The sequence below is a fragment of the Oncorhynchus clarkii genome, chromosome 7 (assembly GCF_045791955.1).
Source record: "Oncorhynchus clarkii lewisi isolate Uvic-CL-2024 chromosome 7, UVic_Ocla_1.0, whole genome shotgun sequence".
NCBI classification, from domain to species: Eukaryota; Metazoa; Chordata; class Actinopteri; order Salmoniformes; family Salmonidae; genus Oncorhynchus; species Oncorhynchus clarkii.
The window spans coordinates 48,975,371-49,003,130 of NC_092153.1; the positions used below are offsets into that span (position 1 = coordinate 48,975,371).

Here is a 27,760-nt window from a genome sequence, read left to right on the forward strand (position 1 = left end):
TCCAACAAGAGATAATGAAACCCCCTCTTCTGGAAAAGAAAGTGTAAGTTTTTGTTAGCATTCACTATGTTACAACTTCAAAATGATTAATTATAAACCAAACATGATGATGGTAAAACCACTGTCCATACTCCCATGATTAATCATTTGTTTTAATCCACCCCATCGTTTATGTATCCTTTTATTTAGCATGTACTACCCTTAGACATGGCGACATTATCTCGCCACCGAGTCTTAACGATTCACTGGTGTCTTTTCCCCATGATTCTCCATAACCACCGCACCACAATGTTCATGAACTAAAACAAAACATTTTAAAAGTTAATTTTAGGTTTGGTAACCCCACTGCTAATTTCTAATAACTCCTCCCTTTCGTTCATTCTAAAAATTTATTTCAGAATAAGACGACATAAAATGTAAATCTATTTAATAATGAAACTACATAAAATGTCTCACGAGATTAAAAAATCCCTCCAAGGTTTTCTGAGTTTGCAAGGATGGTTTGGTCAGATAATTTTAATGTGTTACCTCTTCAGAATCCATCCCCCTGGCATTTCGCCTAGATTCTTCAACCCAAAATACTTTTTCCTTTGACAAATTTAGCCAATTTCTCATCATAAGGAATGCACAATATTTGATCCCTGACATCTATTAAAATGTTGTTTGAGACATGGTCTCATACTTCTCCCTCCACATAAAAATCAATTGAACCGAGGCTATACACTGAGGGAGAGGAAAATGTTAGATAGCAGTGTATAGCCTCTGCTATCTAACATTTTCCTCTCACGCTGCTTTCAAGAGGATTTTTTTGCAACCCTTTTGAAAAAAATGCAAATGCTTGCATCGCAGCGTCCCTCCCGAATACAGCGGACTCCATCCCCACCTTACACTCCCTTTTTCTTTTTTTATTTATTTATTGTGTGAATTTTACCCTTTTTTCTCCCCGATTTCGTTGTATCCAAATGTTAGTAGCTACTATCTTGTCTCATCGCTACAACTCCCGTACGGGCTCGGGAAAGACGAAGGTTGAAAGTCACGCCTCCTCCGATACACAACCCAACCAAGCCGCGCTGCTTCTTAACACAGCGCGCATCCAACCCGGAAGCCAGCCGCACCAATGTGTCGTAGGAAACACCGTGCACCTGGAAACTTTGGTTAGCGTGCACTGCGCCCGGCCCGCACAGGAGTCGCTGGTGCGCGATGAGACAAGGATATCCCTACCGGCCAAGCCCTCCCTAACCCGGACGACGCTAGGCCAATTGTGCGTCGCCCCACGGACCTCCCGGTCGCGGCCGGTTACGAACACTCCATTTTTCAATGACCAATAGCCCCACACCTAAAACAGGACTGTTGATTTTCCCTTTCCTCCCTTTTCCCTTGTCTTACTTTGGCCATTGAAACCACTGTTAATGACGTTCACTGTGGCTGCATTAACCACTCGTACATCTGCGGAGTAAACGGAATTAGCTTCCTCTTTCCATGCCGCTTGTACTATTTCATCCCAGTGAGAATGCTGGTCCAATACCCCCGTTATTTCAGGTTTCAAACCTGCCATCAAAGCCGACATGCGTCAACAGTGAAGAGGCGACTCCGGGATGCTGGCCTTCTAGGCAGGGTTCCTCTGTCCAGTGTCTGTGCTCTTTTGCCCATCTTAATCTTTTATTTTTATTGGCCACTCTGAGATATGGCTTTTTCTTTGTAACTCTGCCTAGAAGGCCAGCATCCCGGAGTCGCCTCTTCACTGTTGACTTTGAGACTGGTGTTTTGTGGGTACTATTTAATGAAGCTGCCAGTTGAGGACTTTTGAAGCATCTTTCTCAAACTAGACACTCTAATCTACTTGTCCTCTTGCTCAGTTGTGCACCGGGGCCTCCCACTCCTCTTTCTATTCTGGTTAGGGCCAGTTTGCGCTGTACTGTGAAGGGAGTAGTACACAGCGTTGTACGAAATCTTCAGGTTCTCTGCAATTTCTCGCATGGAATAGTTTTCATTTGTCAGAACAAGAATAGACTGACAAGTTTCAGAAGAAAGTTATTTGTTTGTTATTTGCCAACTTGAGCCTGTAATCGAACCCACAAATGCTGATGCGCCAGCTACTCAACTAGTCTAAAGAAATACATTTGTATTGCTTCTTTATCAGCAAAACAGTTTTCAGCTGTGCTAACATAATTGCAAAAGGGTTTTCTAATGATCAATTAGCCTTTTAAAATTATAAACTTGGATTAGCTAACACAACGTGCCATTGGAACACAGGAGTGATGTTTGCTGATAATGGGCCTCTGTACACCTATGTAGATATTCCATAAAAAAAAATCAGCTGTTTCCAGCTACAATAGTCATTTACAACATTAACAATGTCTACACTGCATTTCTGATCAATTTTATGTTATTTTAATGGACCAAAAACAAGGAAATGTCTAAGTGACCCCAAATGTTTGAATGGTAGTGTAGATATATACACAGTGCCAGTCAAACTTTGGACATCTACTCATTCAAGGGTTTTTCTTTATGTTTACTATTCTACATTGTAGAATAACAGTGAAGACATCAAAACTATGAGGAAAGCTCCTGCCCTGGAGCAGGACTAGACACCGTGCCTGGACGGGGCACCGGCGCAGAGGAATGCTCCTGCCATGGAGCGGGACTGGACGTCGTGCCTGGACCTTGGCGCAGTTGAAGGCTCCTGCCTATGAGCGGGACTGGTTGCCATGTCTGGACTGGGCACCGGCGCAGAGGAAGGCTCCTGCCATGGAGCGGGACTGGGCGTCGTGCCTGGACTAGGCACCGGCGCAGAGGAAGGCACCGGCCATGGAGCTGGGTTGAACGCCATGTCTGGACTGGGCACCGGCGCAGAGGAAGGCTCCTGCCATGGAGCGGGACTGGACGTCGTGCCTGGATTGGGCACCGGCACAGAGGAAGGCTCCGGCCATGGAGCTGGGTTGAACGCCGTGTCTGGACTGGGCGCAGAGGAAGGCTCCTGCCATGGAGCGGGACTGGACGTTGTGCCTGGACTGGGCCTCGGCGCAGTTGAAGGCTCCTGCCTTGGAGCGGGACTGGATGCCGTGCCTGGAGGTTCCGGACCGTGGACCGTCGCTGGAGGTTCTGGACCGTGGACAGTCGCTGGATGTTCTGGACCGTGGACCATCACAGGAGGTTCTGTACCGGGAACCGTCTTTGGAGGTTCCGGACAGGGAACCGTCGCCGGAAGCTCCGGATCGGGAACCGTCGCCGGAAGCTCTGGACTGTGAATGTGCACTGGAGGCCTAGTACGTGGCGCCGGTACAGGTGGCACCAGACTGGTGACAAGCACTTCAGGGCGAGTGCGGGGAGGAGGCACAGGACGCATTGGACTGGGGAGGTGCACTGGAGTCCAGATGTGTGGAGCCGGCACAGGTTTCACCAGACTGCTAACAGGATCCTCCGGTCGAATGTTGCGCAGAACACACTTGCACAACATCTCTCTCTTCTCTCCCAACTTCTCCCTGACGGTCTCTGGCTCTTTAGGGCGAATGCAGGGAACCGGCACATGACGTACCGGGCTTCCAAAAAAAATCTTTGGGTTGTCCTTGGCGTCGCTGTCCTCCATTATTACCTTCCGTCTGCCGCCAAGAAAGGGTTTCGCATCCACCCATCACTTCTTCCCATGTCCAAAACCCTTTTGGGCACTCTGCTTGGTCCTGGTTTGGTGTGATATTCTGTCACAAACATCAAAATGAGTGGACCAAGGCGCAGCGTGCATTGAGTTCCACATCTTTTTAATACAAAGTGAAACTAGAAACAAAACAACAAAACTTACAAAGAAAGTGAAGACGTAGTGTCCAAACACACTACCACAAACAATATCCCACAAAGCAGGTGGTATTTAGGGCTTCCTAAATATGATCCCTAATTAAAGGCAATGATTACCAGCTGAATTTAATTGGGAACCATACAAAACCACCAACATAGAAATACACATTCTAGAACACCCCACTAGTCACACCCTGACCTAAACCACTATAGAGAATCCAAGGGCTTTCTATGGTCAGGGTGTGACACCACAACTCAATTGGGATTATGTCTGGACTTTGACTAGGCCATTCCAAAACTTCAAATTTGTTGCTTTTTAGCCATTTTCATGTAGACTTGATTGTGCGTTTTGGATCATTATCTTGCTGCATGACCCAGCTGTGCTTCAGCTTCAGCTCACAGACCGATGGCCTGATATTGTCGTGTAGAATTATCTGATATAGAGCAGAATTCATTGTTCCTTCTAATAAGGCAAGTCGTCCAGATCCTGAGGCAGCAAAGCATCCCCAAACTACCACACTACCACCACCATGATTGACCGTTGGTATGAGGTTCTTACTATGGAATGCAGTGTTTGGTTTTCGCCAGGTATATTGGGACTCATGTCGTCCAAAAAGTTATACTTTTGACTCATCTGTCCATAGAACATTCTTCCAAGAGTCTTGATGATCATCCAGGTGCTTTTTGGCAAACTTGAGACAACTTTTTGGATGACATGGGTCCCATTATGTCTTTTTGACAGGGGGTGCAGGATTTTTTTTGCCTGATTTAGATATGTTTCTGCTTATAATTTCCAACATTTTGCAACTTGTCAATAATTAGATACATGTAGCTTCTCTTTCTCTTTTTTTATTTATTTTTAATTTCACATTTGTTTAACCAGGTAGGCCAGTTGAGAACAAGTTCTCATTTACAACTGCGACCTGGCCAAGATAAAGCAAAGCAGTGTGACAATAACATAAACAGAGTTACACATAAACAAACAGAGTCAATAACACAATAGAAAAACCAATGTACAGTGTGTGTAAATGTAGAAGAGTAGGCAATAAATAGGCCATAGATGTAACGGATTTCCTCCTCTTCGTCTGAGGAGGAGTAAGGATCGGACCAAAGCGCAGCGTGGTAAGTGTTCATAATGATTTTAATTAAAGAAAGCACTGAACACTAAATCAAAACAATAAACGATTACGTGAATTTACAAAACCGAAACAGTACCGTGTGGCCCAAACACACACACGGAAACAAACACCCACAAACCAAAAGTGAAACCCAGGCTACCTAAGTATGATTCTCAATCAGAGACAACTAATGACACCTGCCTCTGATTGAGAACCATACTAGGCCGAACACAAAACCCAACATAGAAAAACAAACATAAGACTGCCCACCCCAACTCACGCCCTGACCATACTAAAACAAATAATAAAATAACAGAACTATGGTCAGAACGTGACAATAGAGGTGAAATAATTACAATTTAAGATTAACACTGGAGTGATAGATGTGCGGATGATGATGTTCAAGTAGAGATACTGGGGTGCAAAAGAGCAAGAGGATAAATAACAATATGGGGTTGAGGTAGTTGGGTGTGCTATTTACAGATTGGCTGTGTACAGTAATCGGTAGCTGCTCTGACAGCTGATGCTTAAAGTTAGTGAGGGAGATATAAGACTCCAGCTTCAGTGATTTTTGCAATTTGTTCCAGTCATTGGTGGCCAAAGGAAGTGTTGGCTTTGCGGATGACCAGTGAAATATACTTGCTCCAGCGCATGCTACGGGTGGGTGTTGCTATGGTGACCCGTGAGCTGAGATAAGGCGGGGCTTTACCGAGCAAGGACTTATAGATGACCTGGAGGTTGCAGTGGTGGGTAGTGTATATAGGGTTTTGGTGACAAAACGGCACTGTGATAGACTACATCCAGTTTGCTGAGTAGAGTGTTGGAGGCTATTTTGTAGATGACATCGCCGAAGTCAAGGATCGGTAGGATAGTCAGTTTTACGAGGGTATGTTTGGCAGCATGAGTGAAGGATGCTTTGTTGCGAGATAGGGAGCCAAATCTAGGTTTAATTTTGGATTGGAGATGCTTAATGTGAGTCTGGAAGGAGAGTTCACAGTCTAACCAGACACCTATGTATTTATAGTTGTCCACATATTCTAAGTCAGAACCGTCCAAAGTAGTGTTGCTAGTCAGGCGGATGGGTGCGGACAACAATCGCTTGAAGATCATGCATTTAGTTTGACTTGCATTTAAGGCATTGAAGCTCGTCTGGAGGTTAACACAGTGTCCAAAGAAATGCCAGATGTATACAGAAGGGTGTCGTCTGCGTAGAGGTGGATCAGAGAATCACCAGCAGCAAGAGCAACATCATTGATATATACAGAGAAAAGAGTCGGCCTTAGAAGACTAAATAAACCCTTTCTCAACAGAATAATGCAATAGATTGATAGAGTGAACGCATCAATCTAGTTGGCATTGGTAAAGTTTTCATTGTCAACATTAGCTGAGCAAAGATGTTTTGGGACTGGGGAAAAAATACTATAAAGCAACAACAAAAAAAAACAGGAAAGATTTTCTGTGCAAAATGTCCAAATTACATGAGTTTGACCGGTTGTAAGGAAAAAGAAAGCTGTGAAAGTGACCCAACGTGTTTCTGATGAGATATCTGGAAGAAATGTTAATTCTGCAGGAGTTTTTATTTAGGCCATGTGAGTTATAGACCTAGAGTCAGTTTCCAGATTTAAGTTTCTGTTTAATCCATCTAAACTACAGTTCCCTTGACATGCCATCAGCCTATTTGAAGTCCCGTCTTGTGACTGTCGAATTTGTATAGCGCCTCACAATCATCACACATAACATAGCCCTGCTATCATCCTCTTATAGCATATTTTCCAAACATTACTTTTCTTTCTCCCTTCTCTTTATTTTCAACTCTCATATCGCAGCCTTTGTCTTACTGAATTGAACTTTGACAATGGCCTTTTTTCCTCTGTGGATTGACGTTAACTTTTTCTGCCCATTCCCAAAAGCATTGTTTGTCAATTGGCTGTGTAGTCTATTTGGTGCATGTACAGTTAAGCCCCAAAGCTTAGGCTTATGCACTAATACCAGATAGCCTAAAATAATGAAAGAAAAATCGTTGGGTTATGAGCACATCATTAGTACGTGTGTATGTTTGTGGCTCCAGCTCTGTGCTCTACTATGTTGTGCTGCTCCGCACTTGTGGCTGAGCTAAGATTTACATCAATACTAAGTCCCATAGGAATGCCCCAGGCCTGTGCTCATGGCTACTGAGGCTCAAACCAACACCAGGCCTCACATCTGAGCCACGAGCCAGGCTTAGACATACACTCATCCCTAGATATACCAGGCGGTGTCAGAGGAAAGCCCTAAACATTTTCAATGACTCCAGCCACCCAAGTCATAGACTTTTCTCTCTGCTACCACATGGCAAGCAGTACCAATGCACCAAGTCTGGAAGCAACAGGACCCTGAACAGCTCCTACTGTACCCCCAAGCCATAAGACTGCTAAATAAGAAGTCCAGGTAGCTTTTTGGTTAACTATTTAACTATACTGAACAAAAATATAAAACGCAACATGTAACAAAGTCAAAGATTTTACTAAGTTCCAGTTCATATAAGGAAATCAATCATTTGCAATAAATACATTAGGCCCTAATCTATGGAATTCACATGCCTGGGAATACAGATATGCATCTGTTGGTCACAGATACCTTGAAAGAAAGGTAGGGAGTGGATCAGAAAACCAGTCAGTATCTGGTGTGACCACCATTTGCCTCATGCAGTACGACACATCTCCTTCGCATAGAGTTGCTCAGGCGGTTGATTGTGGCCTGTGGAATATTGGCGGGAACTGGAACACGCTGTCGTACATGTCGATTCAGAGCATCCCAAACATGCTCAATTGGTGACATGTCTTGTGAGTATGCAGGCCATGGAAGAACCGGGACATTTTCAGCTTCCAGGAATTGTGAACAGATCCTTGCGACATGGGGCAGTGCATTATCATGTTGAAACATGAGGTGATGGCGGTGGCACGACAACAGGCCTCAGGATCTCTGTGCATTAAAATTGCCATTGATAAAATGCAATGGTGTTCATTGTCTGTAGCTTATGCCTGCCCATATCATAACACCAACACCACCATGGGGCACTCGGTTAACAACGTTGACATTAGCAAACTGCTCACCCACAAAACACCAAACACGTGGTCTGGGGTTGTGAGGCTGGTTGGATGTACTGCCAAATTCTCTAAAATTATGTTTGAGGTGGCTTATGGTAGAGAACTTAACATCCATTTCTCTGGCAACAGCTCTGGTGGATATTCCTGCAGTCAGCATGCCAACTGCACGCTCCTTCAAAACTTGAGACATCTGTGGCATTGTGTTCTGTGACAAAACGGCACAGTTTGTTATCGTCCCCAGCACAAGGTGCATTTGTGTAATGATCATGATGTTAAATCAGCCACACCTGTCGGTTGGATGGATTATCTTGGCAAAGGAGAAATATTCACTATCAGGGATGTAAACAAATGTGTGCACAACATTTTAGAGAAGTAATATTTTTGTACCAATGGGACATTTCTGGGATCTTTTTCAGCTCATTCATTACATGTTGTGTTGATATTTTTGTTCAGTGGTATCTGCATCCTTTTTGCACTAAAATGTTTTGACTCGTCACATACGCTGCTGTTAGTGTGCTCATCTCAGGCACATTTTAATGAGGAATACACACTGTGATCCTGACATCAATTTATATCTGTCATTTTCTGAAAGCAACATACATTATGTAATGTCATTTTATGATATCTTGAATGTAATCCAGACTTTAGTGATGCGAGCTAGAAAGCCAGTGTGAGGGTCTGTGCCAATGATCTATATAAACCCTGTATTGTTGATGCTATGTAATGACCAATGAAAAGCTTTGAAGCCAACCATTTTGGCACTCCATAGGAATAAATGGAATTCTACAGTATTTAAATTAAATGTTTCAAGGACAAAATTACCTGTATTTAAGTATATTTTTTTTATTGTTGACGTGAGGACAGTATATAGCCTCGCTACTGTTATTTTATTGTTGCTCCTTAATTATTTGTTATTTTTCTATATTTTTTAAATTAGTTTTAATTTACTTATTTCTTTAGTTTATTTTAGTAAATACTTTCTTAACACTTTTTTTTTCTTAACTGCATTGTTGTTTAAGGGCTTGTAAGTAAGCATGGCAAGCGGTACCAAACTAACACTAGAGCAATTGCTTACTAGAGTTAGCGCAATGACTGGACATCTGTAGACTTCCAGTCATTGTGCTAACGCTAGTTAGCATTGGCTCATGAAACTACCTCTAACTTCCTTCATACTGGACACAGAGACATGCAAATGTAATCCACGAGTTCATCTGACTCTGGGAAAGTAGATAAAGGTCCTCATGGCCAAAATCCCGAGCTATCCCTTTAAAGTGTCTGTAATAGAATAATCATGCAAAAACAAATGTACACAATAATAAATGCATTTCCATAGCTTCCAAAATATTTTTTACTATGGTGGGGAAGTGCCAAGATGGAGGCGCGGTGGCTTCAAAACAGCACCTCGTCAGTCATCTAGTGTATAAATAAATAATTGGTCCACTCTCAGGCTACAATGAAACAGCAATTACCACATTATATGCCTTCATCTGTGCTGTACAAATTAATTCAGAGACACATACTTAAGATGTTATATTGTCACATAGAGCAAGGCATAGAGCAAGGCAGTTAACCCCCAACAACAACTGCTCCCCAGGGGCCAATGACGTCAATTAAGGCAGCCACCCGCACCTCTTGATTCAGAGGGGTTGGGGTAGAAGACACGTTTCGGTTGAATGCATTTAGTTGTGCAACTGACTAGGTATACCCTTTCCCTAGGTGCAGTGAAATGTGTTGTTTTACAGGGTTAGCCATGGTAATACAGTACCCCTGGAGCAAATTAGGGTTAAGTGCCTTGCTCAAGGGTACATCGACACCACTACGCCGCCTGCTAGGATGCGACACACCTGGGATGTGTTCAGTTTGATTAAACGTTTGCTATGTTGTGTGGCGGTTGTATTGAATGACACGTTTCCCCAAACCGTTCTTGAAAGTTTGCTCCGTTTGGTGGGTGTGGCGGGGTCTGGCGTGAAGTGAAGTGAGTGACTGAATGCATAGATGTGTTTCTCTGCTTATTAATAAATGTGATTTCAGTCTTGATACTTGAATTTTCCTTATACTCATCAATAGGTTGCTACAACCTAGCCTATGAATGAAAGTTTACAATGTAGAGGCACACAGGTCGAGAGAAAAATATGAGGTGACAGACAGTGACACATTAAATACCTCCTTGCACAATCTTGCCTGCATCTAGCTTATCTACGGAGTAATCATTAGTTCAGCAGTTGCAAACGAGAGTTTCTATTGGACAAATTTCAGGTATTTTTATCCTTGTTTAATTTGCTTCCGTTTAAACGCTTTTCAACAGAATTGGTGGAATGAATATACCACTGATCACGTGTAAACATGGTTCACTTTCATAGCAACCACGTTGTATTCCTTCTTGCCTCTATGCAGTCTCCTCCTCTCACCTTTTCCCTTCGTTTGTGGGCTTCAATGCACAAGCTAAACCATGTCATAACCGCTACACACAGCCTACATCATTGTCCCCATATTAGCTAAAGTAACGTCCTAGTCAATATAGCTAATAGAACTAATACATTAGAAACCCGCTACAATCATGCAGTAAAGTTAGTGAATAGTCAGTAAGCAGTTTGTCACGTTCTGACCCTAGTTCTTGTGTTATTTGTTTGTTTTAGTTGGTCAGGACGTGAGTTGGGTGGGCATTCTATGTTTTGTGTTTCTAGGTAGATTTTCTGTGTTCGGCCTAGTATGGCTCTCAATCAGAGGCAGGTGTCGTTAGTTGTCTCTGATTGAGAATCATACTTAGGTAGCCTGGGTTTCACTGTTGTTTTGTGGGTGATTGTTTCCGTGTCTGTGTTTGTTCGCCACACGGTATTGTTTCGGTTTTGTTCACGTTTATTGTTTCTGTATTAGTGTTCATGTTGAGTTTTTTCATATTAAAAACATGGACACTTACTACGCCGCATCTTGGTTCGATCCTTACTCCTCTTCAGACGAAGAGGAGGAAATCTGCCGTTACACAGTTTAGTCTTGACTTGGATGAGTTCCAGTGTTGTATTGGATAGTCATTGCCAACTAGCTAACATAGCATCCCCCTGTTTGAGCCGGGTGTTTTAGTAGCCTAAACTAGCCAGCTGCATTTTCTAGCTAAGTAAGTGAAACTGAAATTGAAAAAATAAAAACTCTGTCTCTTGCTTCTTCTTGTCACGCTCGTCGTTGGAATGAGGTGAGGACCAAAGCACAGCATGGTGAGTGTTCATCATATATTTATTAAAGCCGAGAACACTAAACAAAATAACAAAGGAGAAACGAAATGAAACAGTTCTGAAAGGTGACATACACATAACATAAAATAATCACCCACGAAACACAAGTGGGAAAAGGCTACCTAAGTATGATTCTCAATCAGAGACAACTAACGACACCTGCCTCTGATTGAGAACCATACCCGGCCAAACGCAAAACACAACATAGAAAAAGGAACATAGACAACCCACCCAACTCACGCCCTGACCCTACTAAAACAAAGACATAACAAAAGAACTAAGGTCAGAACGTGACACTTTTTTATTTTTGAATAAATTAATTTGTTGAAAACTGTTCAACTGTTGTCTTTCTCTTTCTTTGAGTCAACTACTCACCACATTTTATGATCAGCAGTGCAAGCTAGCTGTAGCTTATGTGTTCAGTACTAAATTCATTCTCTGATCCTTTGATTGGGTGGACATGTCAGTTCATGCTGCAAGAGCTCTGATAGGTTGGAGGACGTCCTCTGGAAGTTGTCATAATTACTGTGTAAATCTATGGAAGGGGGTAAGAACCATGAGCCTCCTAGGTTTTGTATTGAAATCAATGTATCAAGAGGAGGATGGAAGCTAGCTGTCCTCTGGCTACACCATGTTTCTACCCTACAGAGTGCTGTTGAGGCTACTGTAGATCTTCATTGCAAAACAGTGTGTTTTAATTAATTATTTGGTGACGTCAATAAAACTATACTAAATATATCTAAAAAGGATCACTTTTTTAAATGTTTTTCACAAATGTTATTTTTATGAAATTCACTGAGGAGGATGGTCTTCCGCTTCTGAGGAGCCTCCACTGGTGTGGTTCGATGTGTCAGTTAGATGTTTGTTGCCCATGAGACACCATAGGAACAAAGCCAGTAATCACTTCTTCAAAATAGTCATAATGAATCGACAATAATCTAAGATAACTCAACAGTTTTATTCATGCAATTGGCATTGAGGAGAATAGCACCTCAATCACCGGCTTCATCAATAAGTGCATCGACAACTACGTCCCCACAGTGACCGTAATTTTATTTAATTTTTATATAATTTCACCATTATTTAACCAGGTGGGCTAGTTGAGAACAAGTTCTCATTTATAACTGTGACCTGGCCAAGATAAAGCAAAGCAGTGTGACACAAACAACAACACAGAGTTACACAAGTGAATAAACAAACATACAGTCAATAATACAATAGAAAGTCTATATAAAGTGTGTGCAAATGAGGTATGATAAGGGAGGTAAGGCAATAAATAGGCCATAGTGGCAAAATAATTACAATATTGCAATTAAAAACTGGAGTGATAGATGTGCAGAAGATGAATGTGCAAGTAAAGATACTGGGGTACAAAGGAGCAAAATAAATAAATAACAGTATGGGAATGAAGTAGTTGAATGGGCTATTAACAGATGGGCTATGTACAGGTGCAGTGATCTGTGAGCTGCTCTGACAGCTGGTGCTTAAAGTTAGTGAGGGAGATAAGAGTCTCCGGCTTCAGTGATTTTTGCAATTCATTCCAGTCATTGGCAGCACAGAACTGTAAGGAAAGGTGGCCAAAGGAGGAATTGGCTTTGGGGGTGACCAGTGAAATATAATATATAGCGGGGCTTTACCTAGCAAAGACTTATAGATGACCTGGAGCCAGTGGGTTTGGCGACGAATTTGAAGCGATGGCCAGCCAACGAGAGCAGACAGGTCACAGTGGTGGGTAGTGTATGGGGCTTTGGTGACAAAGAGGGGCCAAAAGTATAGAGAATGGTGTCGTCTGCGTAGAAGTGGATCAGAGAATCACCAGCAGCAAGAGCGACATCATTGATATATACAGAGAAGAGAGTCGGCCCGAGAATTGAACCCTGTGGCACCCCCATAGACACTGCCAAAGGTCCGGACAAGAGGCCCTCCGATTTGACACACTGAACTCTGTCTGAGAAGTAATTGTTGAACCACGCGAGGCAGTCATTTGAGAAACCAAGGCTGTTGAGTCTGCCGATAAAAATGTGGTGATTGACAGAGTCTTGGCCAGGTCGATGAATACAGCTGCACAGTATTGTCTCTTATCGATGGCGGTTATGATATCATTTAGGACCTTGAGTGTGCTTGAGGTGCACCCATGACCAGCTCTGAAACCAGATTGCATAGCGGAGAAGGTACGGTGGGATTCAAAATGGTTGGTGATCTATTTGTTAACTTGGCTTTCGAAGACCTTAGCAAGGCAGGGTAGGATAGAAATAGGTCTGTAGCAGTTTGGGTCTAGAGTGTCTCCCCCTTTGAAGAGGGGGATGACCGCAGCAGCTTTCCAATCTTTGGGGACCTCAGACGATATGAAAGTGAAGAGGCTAGTGATAGGGGTTACAAAAAGTTTGGCGGATAATTTTAGAAAGAGAGGGTCCAGATTGTCTAGGCCGGCTTTGAAGCTCTTTCAGAACATCAGCTATCTGGATTTGGGTGAAGGAGAAATGTGGGAGGCTTGGACAAGTTGCTTTGGGGGGTGCAGGGCTGTTGACCGGATTAGGGGTAGTCAGGTGGAAAGCATGTCCAGCCGTAGAGAAATGCTTATTTAAATGGTCAATTATCGTGAATTTATCGGTGGTGACAGTGTTTCCTAGCCTCAGTGAAGTGCGCAGCTAGGAGGAGGTGGTCTTATTCTCCATGGGCTTTACTGTGTCCCAGAACTTTTTGGAGTTTGTGCTACAGGATACAAATTTCTGTTTGAAAAAGCTAGCCTTTGCTTTGCTAACTGCCTGTGTATATTGGTTCCTAACTTCCCTGAAAAGTTGTATATCGCGGGGGCAATTCGATGCTAATGCAGTACGGGGTTCAGAATGATTCTCTAATTCTACAATTTTTGTTATCCAGGATGAGATCGATCTGGCTGTTTTTTTAGATGTTTTTTCCAAAAATAATCAGATAAGATCATTCTGATCCAGATACCACAATATCAAGATCACTGAATCCAGATTTTCAGTGGTTTGGATAAGTATCTATATTGCCATCTACTGTACTTGGTGAGTTGTTAGCATTTTGTTTAGCCAAAATATTCACATTTGTATCTGGATCAGAATGATCCAGATTCTGTAAATCTCTTTGTTGCTAACCAGGATCATATCAATCTGGCTGTTTTTGAGATGGTTTTTCAGAAAATAATCAGATAGGATCATTCTGATCCAGATACCACAATATCAAGATCACAGAATCGGGATTTTTTTTTTGCGTTGAACAGGCCATCTACTGGACAGATTGTGGTACTATTTCTACAGGCTCATAAGCAAACAAATAAAGTAAACTACTTGAATAAAGGTAACTTTATAAAAAATAAATATAGCTTGCATATCAGTTAGAATTGTAATGAACACAATGGGAGACATAGAGCTGGTTTCAAGCGCAGGGCGCAGCAGGTGTTTATTATTAAAGGACCACAGGAGGAGGCAGGTAGCTGGGTCCAGGGACAGGCAGAAGGTCATACACAGGGTGTTCAAAAAGGCAACAGTACAGGCAGGGAAGAGGCTAGTAACGTCATTCGGGAGATCAGGCTGATAACAGGAAAACCGATAGGCTAAGGTAGATGTAGGGAATAGGCAAAAGGCATCATTAGTGAGGCAGGCAAAAACTATGATATCACAGGAGGATTACATTACCGGAAAACCAGCGCTCCGAATAGAAGTGTGTCACAAACAATATCTCACAATGATGGGGTGCAAAGAACTAAACTAAATAGTGTGTGATAATGACATACAGGTGTCTGAACAGGTGGTCAGAATTCAGGTGATTAGGATCTGGAGAGTGAGCTGTGTTCAGGGGATCTATGTGTTTGAGAGTGTGAGCTGGAGAGTGAGCTGCGTTCAGGGGATCTATGTCTTTGAGAGTGTGAGCTGGAGAGTGAGCTGCGTTCAGGGGATCTACGTGTTTGAGAGTGAGTTGAAAGTAGACGTTACAAGAAATAAGTAGAAACATTTGTTTGACACTTCTCAATATAACTTCTTACCACATACGTACTGCAGTCAATTGAACATATTTAACCTTTGATTTTCAGATCTAACAAAGTTTTTTTTTTACTTTCTCACCTTAGTTACATTGAAATGTTGTGGTTGTAATGCCTTTCTAAATCTACCCTTCCACTGGGATCAAGAAAAAGCTCAATACAATCCTGATTAAAGGTCAGATTGGATTACTAAATCCTTATCCCTATTCGGAGGATCAGAATCTGTTTTCAGTTTTGAAAAACCCAGTGCTATCATTTAATCCTATCCGATTGCCGAAATCCAATAAGACAACTTTTGAAAAACTGGGCCCAGGGCATATAGTTTAAACAGGAAATATGTAGAAGAATAAAAAACAATGGACAGATATCATTGAGAAGAGACCTTTGTTTCCCTTTTCCCCGGTATGTATTTAACCAGTTGCTGCACCTGACTTGTCGCGCCTCTTACGAACAACAGATGTGTCTTCTCCTAATGAATTTGTACAGCACTGATGAAGGCATTTGTTTATCACTTTGCACTAACATATTTTCTTATTCTTTCGAGCATGGATGAAATGATGTTGGCTTCCTTGGTTTTTCCTTTTCATGGTTTGAGTGAAAGTACCTACATATTTCTGCAAGCTCTTAGACTGCCATCTACAGGTGGTATGTAAAAACAGAATTACCAGGCTTTGGACAGCTACTTTCCTTAAAACACATATTTACAGACTTTTCATTGTCTGTAAATGTATGCTGTTAAATACTACACAATTAAAACCATCTGGAGAATATTAAATTTGTTCTGTTTAAATCCATGCAATATTACGCTTCTCTGTAATTCATTATAATAAATTATATTTTCCCTCTCAATTGGTGTCAATATTGCTGAGTCGGCACTCTGCCAGTGCAATCTGCACTGGCAAGACAAACAGAGGAAAAACCCCAGGGAAATAGATTGCAGTCTTTTCTCCATGACTCATACATAGGCTAGTACCACCAGAGTGTTGTTGACTTGGAACGTGTGCATGTGTGACAGGCCGTTCTGTGGTGAGTCAACTGGTGAGCCCTTACACACTACTCCACACACTACTCAATAGTGGGAGAGCCCAATGTATTACACATGACTCACAGGGCTCATGATTCAGAGGCATTGTAACACTGTGTCACAAAGTGTTCCCTGCCAAGGCTCCAGTACAGTGGCTACTGGGCTGGAGGGATGTGGGTCATGTTGATGGAAAGCAGCAATTCAACAGATGCTGGACATCAAGCCTGATAGGTTGTTGTTAATGGGTCATATGTGGAGCTGCTTTCAGGGCGTTGGTGGGGTCTGTCATGGAAACGGTGTTTCATTTAGAGCAGGTAATTTTATACCATGCAAAATTATTGAAATACGTACAGTTTAAGTGCGGAGAGAGGGCGATGGAGGGGGTGAAAGAGTGAGATGGACAGACTAATCTTCATTCTGCCGTATCAGTGCTCCCCCACCGCAGGCAGAGAGAACTGTAGTGAGCATGCTTAGTATTTTGAATGTGAAGCCAGTCCTGGCTATATTAACTCATGAGTGGCCACAAGCAGCCAAGACCTCTCTCTATTTCATGCTTATGTCGCACTTCCCACTGGCTCACATGCTTCTAGAATGTAACAAAGAGAATAGTGAGAATAGTGAGAATTGTGAGTCTTCCCATAGGACGAGCTTGAAACTTGGATCTGATTTGGCTTGGTCTGTGTACCTGTTTCTGGCAGGCCTGTGTTTGGTATTCTTTATAAGCTGCATTTCACAGTGTGTGCATGGAGCTGTCAGAGCTACAGAGAACATCCCAACTAGATTACCTAACAAGTCTGTTACCACAGGTGTGTGTGTGTGTGGTAAGATGGAATGGATTATGACTATCTGGACACTAACTCTAAATGCTTGTGAACCATCCAGAGTCTTAGGCTGCCTATCCTTGGTCATATAAGTATATACAGTATCTATATGGGATCCAATTTTGTGCTCCACGTTTCTAGCATATACAGTGCCTTGCGAAAGTATTCGGCCCCCTTGAACTTTGCGACCTTTTGCCACATTTCAGGCTTCAAACATAAAGATATAAAACTGTATTTTTTTGTGAAGAATCAACAACAAGTGGGACACAATCATGAAGTGGAACGACATTTATTGGATATTTCAAACTTTTTTAACAAATCAAAAACTGAAAAATTGGCCGTGCAAAATTATTCAGCCCCTTTACTTTCAGTGCAGCAAACTCTCTCCAGAAGTTCAGTGAAGATCTCTGAATGATCCAATGTTGACCTAAATCACTAATGATGATAAATACAATCCACCTGTGTGTAATCAAGTCTCCGTATAAATGCACCTGCACTGTGATAGTCTCAGAGGTCCGTTAAAAGCGCAGAGAGCATTATGAAGAACAAGGAACACACCAGGCCGGTCCGAGATACTGTTGTGAAGAAGTTTAAACCCGGATTTGGATACAAAAAGAGTTCCCAAGCTTTAAACATCCCAAGGAGCACTGTGCAAGCGATAATATTGAAATGGAAGGAGTATCAGACCACTGCAAATCTACCAAGACCTGGCCGTCCCTCTAAACTTTCAGCTCATACAAGGAGAAGACTGATCAGAGATGCAGCCAAGAGGCCCATGATCACTCTGGATGAACTGCAGAGATCTACAGCTGAGGTGGGAGACTCTGTCCATAGGACAACAATCAATCGTATATTGCACAAATCTGGCCTTTATGGAAGAGTGGCAAGAAGAAAGCCATTTCTTAAAGATATCCATAAAAAGTGTCATTTAAAGTTTGCCACAAGCCACCTGGGAGACACACCAAACATGTGGAAGAAGGTGCTCTGGTCAGATGAAACCAAAATTGAACTTTTTGGCAACAATTTACGTTTGGCGTAAAAGCAACACAGCTCACACCATCCCCACTGTCAAACATGGTGGTGGCAGCATCATGGTTTGGGCGTGCTTTTCTTCAGCAGGGACAGGGAAGATGGTTAAAATTGATGGGAAGATGGATGGAGCCAAATACAGGACCATTCTGGAAGAAAACCTGATGGAGTCTGCAAAAGACCTGAGACTGGAACGGAGATTTGTCTTCCAACAAGACAATGATCCAAAACATAAAGCAAAATCTACAATGGAATGGTTCAATAATAAACATATCCAGGTGTTAGAATGGCCAAGTCAAAGTCCAGACCTGAATCCAATCGAGAATCTGTGGAAAGAACTGAAAACTGCTGTTCAAAAATGCTCTCCATCTAACCTTACTGAGCTCGAGCTGTTTTGCAAGGAGGAATGGGAAAAAATGTCAGTCTCTCGTGCAAAACTGATAGAGACATACCCCAAGCGACTTACAGCTGTAATCGCAGCAAAAGGTGGCGCTACAAAGTATTAACTTAAGGGGGCTGAATAATTTTGCACGCCCAATTTTTCAGTTTTTGATTTGTTAAAAAAGTTTGAAATATCCAATAAATGTCGTTCCACTTCATGATTGTGTCCCACTTGTTGTTGATTCTTCACAAAAAAATACAGTTTTATATCTTTATGTTTGAAGCCTGAAATGTGGCAAAAGGTCGCAAAGTTCAAGGGGGCCGAATACTTTCGCAAGGCACTGTATGCTCTCTACCAACAACAACCCTGTGGCACAATGTATTTGAGTCCTATTATCAACTGTTTTCACGGCATTCTATAGTAGCATCTCCTTTTAAACACCCTCAATCTCCTGCTTCAGTTGGGTGAGCCAGAGATGTCACTTACTGTACACAGTATACCACTTACACACTTATATTATTGTATAGTAGTTAAACCTTACAAATTAATACTCAATACAGTCACATCTGGGAAATGCTTCATGGATGGTAGCCGCTGTGTGTTGTGAGAGCAGAATTGCAAGATTATGTTATACTGTAATCGCATCAAATGGTTGTTTTATGCAACAGAATAAGGGTTGTTAGAACACTCATCTGTGTGTGTTCTACTGAGGATGGGCCTCTGGGAGATTTAACACTGACAGAAGATTTACGATGTCTTTGGGTGATAAACCTAAAGAGACCGCATTCCATAGCATGAGTTAATGTTTCTGTTCTATACGGTACCAGGGAGAGATGACTCCGGGACCAGACCCTGGTCTCTACACAATGCGAACAGTTTTTACAGCAGATACTGTTTGCTGTGAATTATAAGGATCTTTCATACAAATCTTAACCTCTCTAGGGTATGTGGGACGCTATCGTCCCACCTGGCCAACATCCAGTGAGATTGCAGAGCGCCAAATTCAAATACAGAAATACTCATTATAAAAATTCAGAAAAGATACAACTATTTTACATAGGTTTAAAGATTAACTTCTTGTGAATCATTAATCCACAGGCTCAAACGCAGTCACAACAGTCAGACAAAAAATCCAAAATGTATCCGTAAAGTTCATAGAAACATGTCAGACGATGTTTATATTCAATCCTCAGGTTGTTTTTAGCCTAAATAATCGATAATATTTCAACCGGACAATAATGTCGGCAATATAAAAGGTAAACAAGAAAGGCACTCTCTCGGTCGCGCGCATGAAAAAGCTCTGTGACACGGCAGGGTCCACTCATTCAGACTGCTCTTACTCCCTCATTTTTCAGAATACAAGCCTGAAACAAGTACTAAAGACTGTTGACATCTAGTGGAAGGCATAGGAATTGCCATTTGAGTCCTAAGTCAATGGATACTGTAATGGCATTGAATAGAAAACTACAACAACAAAAAATCCTACTTCCTGAATGGATTTTTCTCAGGTTTTTGCCTGCCAAATCAGTTCTGTTATACTCACAGACATTATTCTAACAGTTTTGGAAACTTTAGAGTGTTTTCTATTCAAATCTACTAATTATATGCATATCCTATCTTCTGGGCCTGAGTAGAAGGAAGTTTAATTTGGGCATGCTTTTCATCCAAAATTCTAAATGCTGTCTCCTACACTAGAGAAGTTAACCATTCCATACATCTGTTGTTTGTCATGAAGATTGAAGGGGGTGTATCTTTGCTATAAAAGGCCATGGTATATTTTGTCGTTGAGCATCTCAACAAATCAACTAGGGGGGGTTTGTTGACAAGCTCCATTACTGCAGTAATTAAATAATAAAGATTGATTGTTTTGAAGAAATGTAAAAGTCTCTCCTTTTGATTGCACTAATTCCACAGCAGTGTACAATACTTCAGTTCAAAACTTATTTTTTTTTACAGATAAGAGACCACATAGAAATGTGATGCAGCACATCAGTGAGAAGTGACACACACAGGGGAACACCTAACAGCTCAGAGATAGTCCACAGTAGGTTGTGGTGCATCCCAAAAGCATGCTGAATGATATTGGAATTATGAAATTGCTGTTGTGGTGTCAAGTGTTCTGAATACACTGAGTTTGTCATACACGCACACACACGCACCAATATTACACTCACAAAAGTTCCAAAATAATAAAGACATTTCAAATGTCATATTGTGTGTATATATAGAGTGTTGTAATGATGTGCAAATAGTCAAAGTTCAAAAGGGAAAATAAATAATTGTAAATATAGGTTGTATTTACAATGGTGTTTGTTCTTAATTGGTTGCCATTTTCTTGTGGCAACAGGTCACACATCTTGCTGCTGTGATTGCACACTGTGGTATTTCACCCAATAGATTATTTTGTCTAAGGGAAATATGTGTCTCTAAATGGTCATACATTTGGCAGGAGGTTAAGAAGTGCAGCTCAGTTTCCACCTCATTCTAGGGGCAGTGTGCACATAAGACCCTCACAAACTTCTACAGATGCACAATTGAGAGCATCCTGACGGGCCTGGTACAGCAACTGCACCGCCCGCAAAAACAGGAATCTCCAGAGGGTGGTGCAGTCAGCCCAGCGCATCAACGGGGACATACTGCCTGCCCTCCAGGATATCTACAGCACCCAGTGTCACAAGACGGCCAAGAAGATCAGCAAGGACCTCCCCCACCCAAGCCACGACCTGTTCACCCCACTAGAAGGCAGCGCCAGTATAGGTGCATCAAAGCTGGGACCGAGAGACTGAAAAACAGTTTATCTCCAGGCCATCAGACTGTTAAATAATCACCTACAGCTGGCCTCCGCCCAGTACCCTGCCCTGAACTTTAGTCACTGTTTCTAGCCGACTACCTCCTGGATACTCGACCCTGCACCTTAGAGATGTACTGTAGATAGTAATTGAACACTGGTCACTTTAATAATGTTTACATACTGTTTTACCTTCTTTACATGTATATACTGTATTCTAGTCTAGGCTCATCCTATATAACTACTGACATACACCTTTTCTATTCATATTTAGTCTATACACACCATCATAAGCATTTTGCTACACCCACAATAACAAATGCAAAATATGTGTATGAAACCAATAATATTTGTGACAGACCGCCTTGATTCGGTCTTATGTAGCAAAATTTGAAATAGTGTTTTTTACATTGGATAAAAGCAGAGAAACAGAGCTACAAAATGCCATATCATACACTGCATTTGAGGAACAATAGGAAAGTAATTATGCTTTGAAAGTTGATCATCTTGTTACCTCACTTTTGAGAAAATGGCCTCTGAATGTTCACTAGCTAGCTAGCTAAACAATGGACCATAATCCCAACTCATGATGTTACAACCCTGCATGAATCTGCAGGTAGCTAACCAATCGAGTCCAATGTTAGCTAGCTAACATTAAGCTATAACTAGCCAAGCAAATGGCTCTGAGATAAGAATAATAATATCATACACGTAACATTAGCTAGCGAGCCAGCCAGCTAACGTTAGCTAGCTAGCTAACAGTACACTTTAACTTGAAGTCAAAATTAGAAACATGTAATATCTGAAAATGTAGCTAGCTAGACTATCTTACCTGTGGTCTGGAATGAGAGTAGATAGCCAGAGTGAATTACCAATTATGTCTATCAACAGTTGTCTATCAACAGACATTCTATTGAAATTGATACTTGCATAGTGGAGTCTATTGTTAAGACATGTAGCTAGCTAAACAATGAATCATAACCCCAATTTATGACGTTACTACCCTGCATGAATCTGCAGGTAGCTAACCAACCAGGTTCAATGTTAGCTAGCTAACATTAGACTATAACTAGCAATGCAAATGGCTCTGAGATACGAATAATAAGATCATACACGTAACGTTAGTTAGTGAGCCAGCCAGATAACGTTAGCTAGCTAACAGTACACTTTAACTTGAAATAAAACCACTTTCTGTAGCTAGACTATCTTACCCTGTCCGTATACATCATGGATGGACGCTTCTCCTGTCATGGATGCCATGGTTGCCCTTAGTTTGAAGATGTAATCCAGAGACAGGTGTTTTCTCCATGTCCTTAGCTATCACACATGAATTCCACTGATTTCAAAACTCGGTCCTCCAGAAAGTGGAGGGCAACACTTGTAGTTTTACTACGCAATACATTATTTTTTTAAAGACAGAATAAAACAGGATTACCTACACAGACTGACCAGCTCAAATAGACAGAAGCGTACTATATGGCAGACCAATCCAAACTCATTTTTCGACATGTCCAGCCCACTCATTATATCAGCCAATCATGGCTAACAGGAAGTTTGCTCACTTTTTCTGTGGCTAAACCAACTAGGTTCGTAATTTAGCAATTGTATTATTATTTACAGATGGCTTACAAGTGTGTTATTAAGGCACATGAAAGTTCACATGTTCGAGAAGGCATTTCATGACAAAAAACACACTTTGATTTTTTTTTTAAGTTTACGTTGAAATGGCTCTCCTGTTAAGTAGTGACCTTCGACATGCGCCTAGTTTCCTGAAATGGTTCACATTTGATGCGAAACAATGTCATGTCACTCTTTAACCCGTCTCACCCTATGCTTCTGTGTGTTTCAGCTGGGGGACCCAGGGGGACTTCACCACCACACACCCCCTGCCTGCTGTCAAGGTGAAGTTGTTCACTGAGAGCACAGGAGTCCTGGCCCTGGAGGACAAAGAGCTTGGCAGGGTAAGAGCCTACAGAACTGGAGCCAGACATAGGCACAGTTAGCAAAGAACTTGCTTTTCAGATTTTAAAATGGTTGTCATTGATGTGAATAGGGGGTAAACATTGTTACGATCTATTACATACATTATACATATACATATACATTGATACAACCTTACATGGCTGTGTGTTTTATGTAGGACTTGACTGTAATAGATATGTGTCTTTGTGCTTCCAGGTGGTACTCCATCCAACCCCTAACAGTCCCAAACAGTCCGAACTACACAAGATGTCCGTGTCCAAAGGCTGCCCTGACAGTGACCTGAAGATCAAACTGGCCATCCGCATGGACAAGCCACAAAACATGAAGCACTGTGGGTAAGCTAAAACGCTAGATCAAATCATATCTTTCTCAGATGCAGTGATATGCTGCCATCTAGTGGGCCGACCACTAGTGCATAACACACACTTCCAGACCGCCGATCGACTGTGACCAAAGCAGGCAACCTTTATCTTTAACCTTAAACATTAAATATATTATCTTCAACATACATTGAACATTACTATGTAATGTGACATCTGACATTTTTCATTTCCTCAAATATTGTTGTACTGCATTTATCAAGCTTCCATAATGTTTGCTAAAGAACAAAAGGAAGTCTTCTCCATCTGTATTTCACCGCTTTGTTGGTGCCATTGTGCACATAGCCTCACACTAATATGTAAGACATGACCATGTTAAAGAGCACATTGAATAAGAGTAAGAATTCTGACTGTCATGAATGGATATCAAGTAAAAGGAATTGACATTCTCCTCTCCCCAGATCAAATAGCAAATAATGATTGTGATTAAGTCAGTGGGGTGATAGGTACCCTAGTGGTTAGAGTGTGGGGCCAGTAACTGTAAGGTTGCTGGATCAAACCCCCGAGCTGACAAGGTAAAAATCTGTCGTTCTGCTCCTGAACAAGGCTGTTAACCCACTGTTAACCAGTAGGCCGTCAATGAAAATAAGAATTTGTTCTTAACTGACTTGCCTAGTTAAAAAAAATATATACATTTTTTTAAAATAATGGCTATTGATGTAAGTGATGTGACAGCACCAACTCAGAGACATAAGGAAACGTTAACGTCACACTTCTTCCTTCTTCCCTCCTCCGGTCTCCTACACTGTGTGTGTGTCCTGCTCTATGGGGGAAGCCCAGTGTCTGGGCTTTAAGGAGCGCCGCCTGTCCCTCTCGTTCACTCTCCTCCATATGCTTACTGTACAGGGCCTGCGAGGTCTGATGTGATGCTGGGGTGGCTCTGCAGTAGCCTGTTTTGGGGTCTTATGCTTCCTGTACCTGCCTCTGCCTGTACCTGCCTCTGCCTGTACCTGCCTCTGCCTGTACCTGCCTCTGCCTGTACCTGCCTCTGCCTGTACCAGCCTCAGCCTGTACCTGCCTCTGCCTGTACCAGCCTCAGCCCCCTTTCCCGCTGCTCCTTTGGCACTAGTTTATTCAGAGAGAGAAGCCCTGATGTCCCTAAACTAACCAGGGGGATACACAGGCAGAGGCAGGCAAGCCAGGGTACCCCTAGCCCGGCCAGGGGGAGGAGCGGCCAGAGGCAGTCAGAGCTGGTGTCCTCACCCTCAGATGTTAATTTCTTCTTCATGCTCTGATCTCTTCACAACACAAGATACACAGCAACACAACACTCATTCTGCACTTCCACAGACTCAAGACTGATAGAAGTAAAAAAATATATTTAAAAAATGTATGCACTCACTACTTACTGTACGTCACTCTGGATAAGAATGTCTGCTAAATGACTACAATGTAAATCTAATGATAGCACTCAACAAACCAGAGTACAGTCATCATACCCACATGTAGGGATGTCACTCCCATCCCCAAACCATGTTCTGCTCTGAATGAAGTTCATATCAGAAAGCAGTTTAACCTTTCACAAACAGAAAATGGGTCGTTCTGGCTCTAAACCCTTTTCACAGTAAAAGGTAGCAGTAACAACGTTTTACCATAAGAGGTCAGCAGAGACCTTGTACTGTAACACATGCATCTCTGCTATTGTTCGCCAATTGCAATTAATTCAGTATATATTGCTCATTATAACGTAAAAGGAAAAATGTATATGCTTTTTCAGCATGCCACCTCTTTATGAAATAATGATGCAACACAAGGTTTAATATTGTAAAGCAGCCTCTGCAGAAAGGCCACCCACCATAGACCACACAACTTATTACTAAACCATTGCTTTGTTTACTTAGGTACCTATGGGCTATTGGTAAAAATGTGTGGAAGAGATGGAAGAAGAGATTCTTTGTCTTGGTGCAGGTAAGAACAAAAGACCACTAAAGAACCATGGTCAGCACTAATCCAATAAGTAAGATGTTATGTTTTTGATCTGTCATGCTTTGGTACGTGTCTTCCTCTAGTTGACTGGGGTGCTGAAGGTCTAAGCCAGTTCTTGTCAGGAGCTTTTGTAGCTGTAGCAGCCATTTTCTGTCTGGCCTCATTTGGAGAAGCACGCTTTCTCCTCTGTGTTTGGGAGGATATGTCTCAGAGCGAGAAGTTGACAGGCGATTGACAAACCAGAGTATACGCTGGCTGGCCTAGCACTCGCAGCTCCCAGCTGTACATACAGTGTGTGTGTGTGTGTGTGTGTGTGTGTGTGTGTGTGTGTGTGTGTGTGTGTGTGTGTGTGTGTGTGTCATGTGCAAGTCTGTTTCTTAGAGAGACCAATAGCTTTTATGTTTGTGTATAATTTCATTTGTAAATCTTTAACTTTTTCTTGTCTCTTCTGTTTTGGTTATGTTAAGTCACGTGTAAGTATTCAAGACATTCAATACTCTATTGGTGTTATGATGGACTCAAATGTATTGTTCTTCAGAATTGGCAAAATTATTATATTTTCAAAGTGAAGGGCAAATACGTTTAGTTCGCTTTACCATCAATATAGTATGTTCCCTTTGTTTCTTGGTGTTGCCTGAAAATACAAAATTCAGCAGTGGAGTAGTACAAACTGTACATGTTGATTCATAGCCTATGAAAAGACAACAGTGTGCAACTTCAGCTGGTTGAGGAGATATGTTCAATAGAAATGTTTGTGATTCACCAACAGCACTCTGTGATGTTCAACCCTCCTTCTCTGAAATAACAAAACGCAAACTCACATCCGCTATATGCTGAATGTGACACACACACACACACACACACACACACACACACACACACACACACACACACACACACACACACACACTTTCTGAATTTAATGTGACTGACATTTGCCATGATACTCATAAATAGCACAGTTTACACTGGGGGGTATTTATTTCAGTGTCAGAAGATTTGTTTCCTGTTGAATTATTCATGAGTTGTTAATTACATGGAGTGAGTAGATCATTTACAGTGCTAGGTGATGGACGCTGGCACCACCCATGGCAGCGACACACCAACAACACGTCAGGTACACGTAAACAGAATTCTACAGGTGTAAAGCTGTCAATACACACCCTGTAAACACGTTACGTGTGTTAGAGAAAACAAGAACGAGTCAGGGGTTGAACATCCCATGAGATGGCTATCTTGACGGCTCATGCCATGTAACCCTCTCACTATGCCTGCGTGATAAAATAAGTCCCCTTTCTCCGTTCATACCCAGTGAAAGTGGAAAGCGTCAGTATCAAAGGCATCGACCTCAGCTGAACCGAGTCCCATCACGAGAGGCGAAAATGCCACTCTAAACCTGTGAAACTGTGTTTTGTCTTAATTGAGTCGAGGGATCACAATTAAGCAGCTTGCTCCCCAAACCAAGCTCTCGCCAGCCCCCTCCTACCCCCACCCCGCTCAGATAGAGTTCATCCTGCCTGTAGTGGTATCTGGCTAGTTGAATGCCCTGACAGGTCACTGCTCAACAGAACAGTTTGGAGCCATAAACCACATGTTTATGATGCAAAGTGAAGTGTAATTATTCAGCAGTCTGGAGGCTGTCCTCGAAGACAGCCAGAAGCAGCCACTCTCTCACTCTGCACCCTACCACACTATTCTTCTTTTTCTCCCCCCCTTCTCTCACTCACTGCTTTCTATTTTCTTCTCTGTTCACTCACTATCTTTGTTCTCTCTCTCTCTCTCTCTGCTGATATGTGCTGGCTTTGGAGTGAAGTCTTAAGCATTTCCATATGACAACTGGGGGGGGGGGGGGGGTCTATCATGTTCAAGAGTTTCCTCAGTGATATACTGGCAAACAACCACGTTGATCTCTGTTCCCCAGCCCCACCCCATCACACAATCCAATTTATAGACTCAACCAGTGGTGGAAAAAGTACGCAATTGTCATACTTGAGTAAAAGTAAAGACACCTTAATTAATAGAAAATAAATCAGTAAAGGTGAACGTCACCCAGTAAAATCCTACTTGAGTAAAAGTCTAAAAGTATTTGGTTATAAATATACATCATTCTAAAAAGTAAATGTAATTGCTAAAATATACTTATGTAGCAAAAGTAAAGGTGAAAGTATAAATGATTTAAAATTCCTTATTAAGCAAACCATGTT

At 42.0% G+C, this 27,760-nt stretch overlaps 1 protein-coding gene across 1 annotated transcript in view; it reads left to right on the forward strand.

Moving 5' to 3' along the window:
- Positions 1–27,760, forward strand: part of LOC139413418 (calcium-dependent secretion activator 1) — a 168,469-nt gene that overhangs the window by 72,345 nt on the left and 68,364 nt on the right. The window contains exons 7-9 of the mRNA XM_071160777.1: positions 23,117–23,228; positions 23,446–23,585; positions 25,472–25,538. Coding sequence (XP_071016878.1) covers positions 23,117–23,228; positions 23,446–23,585; positions 25,472–25,538 — 319 coding nt within the window. The remainder of the gene's footprint in view (positions 1–23,116; positions 23,229–23,445; positions 23,586–25,471; positions 25,539–27,760) is intronic.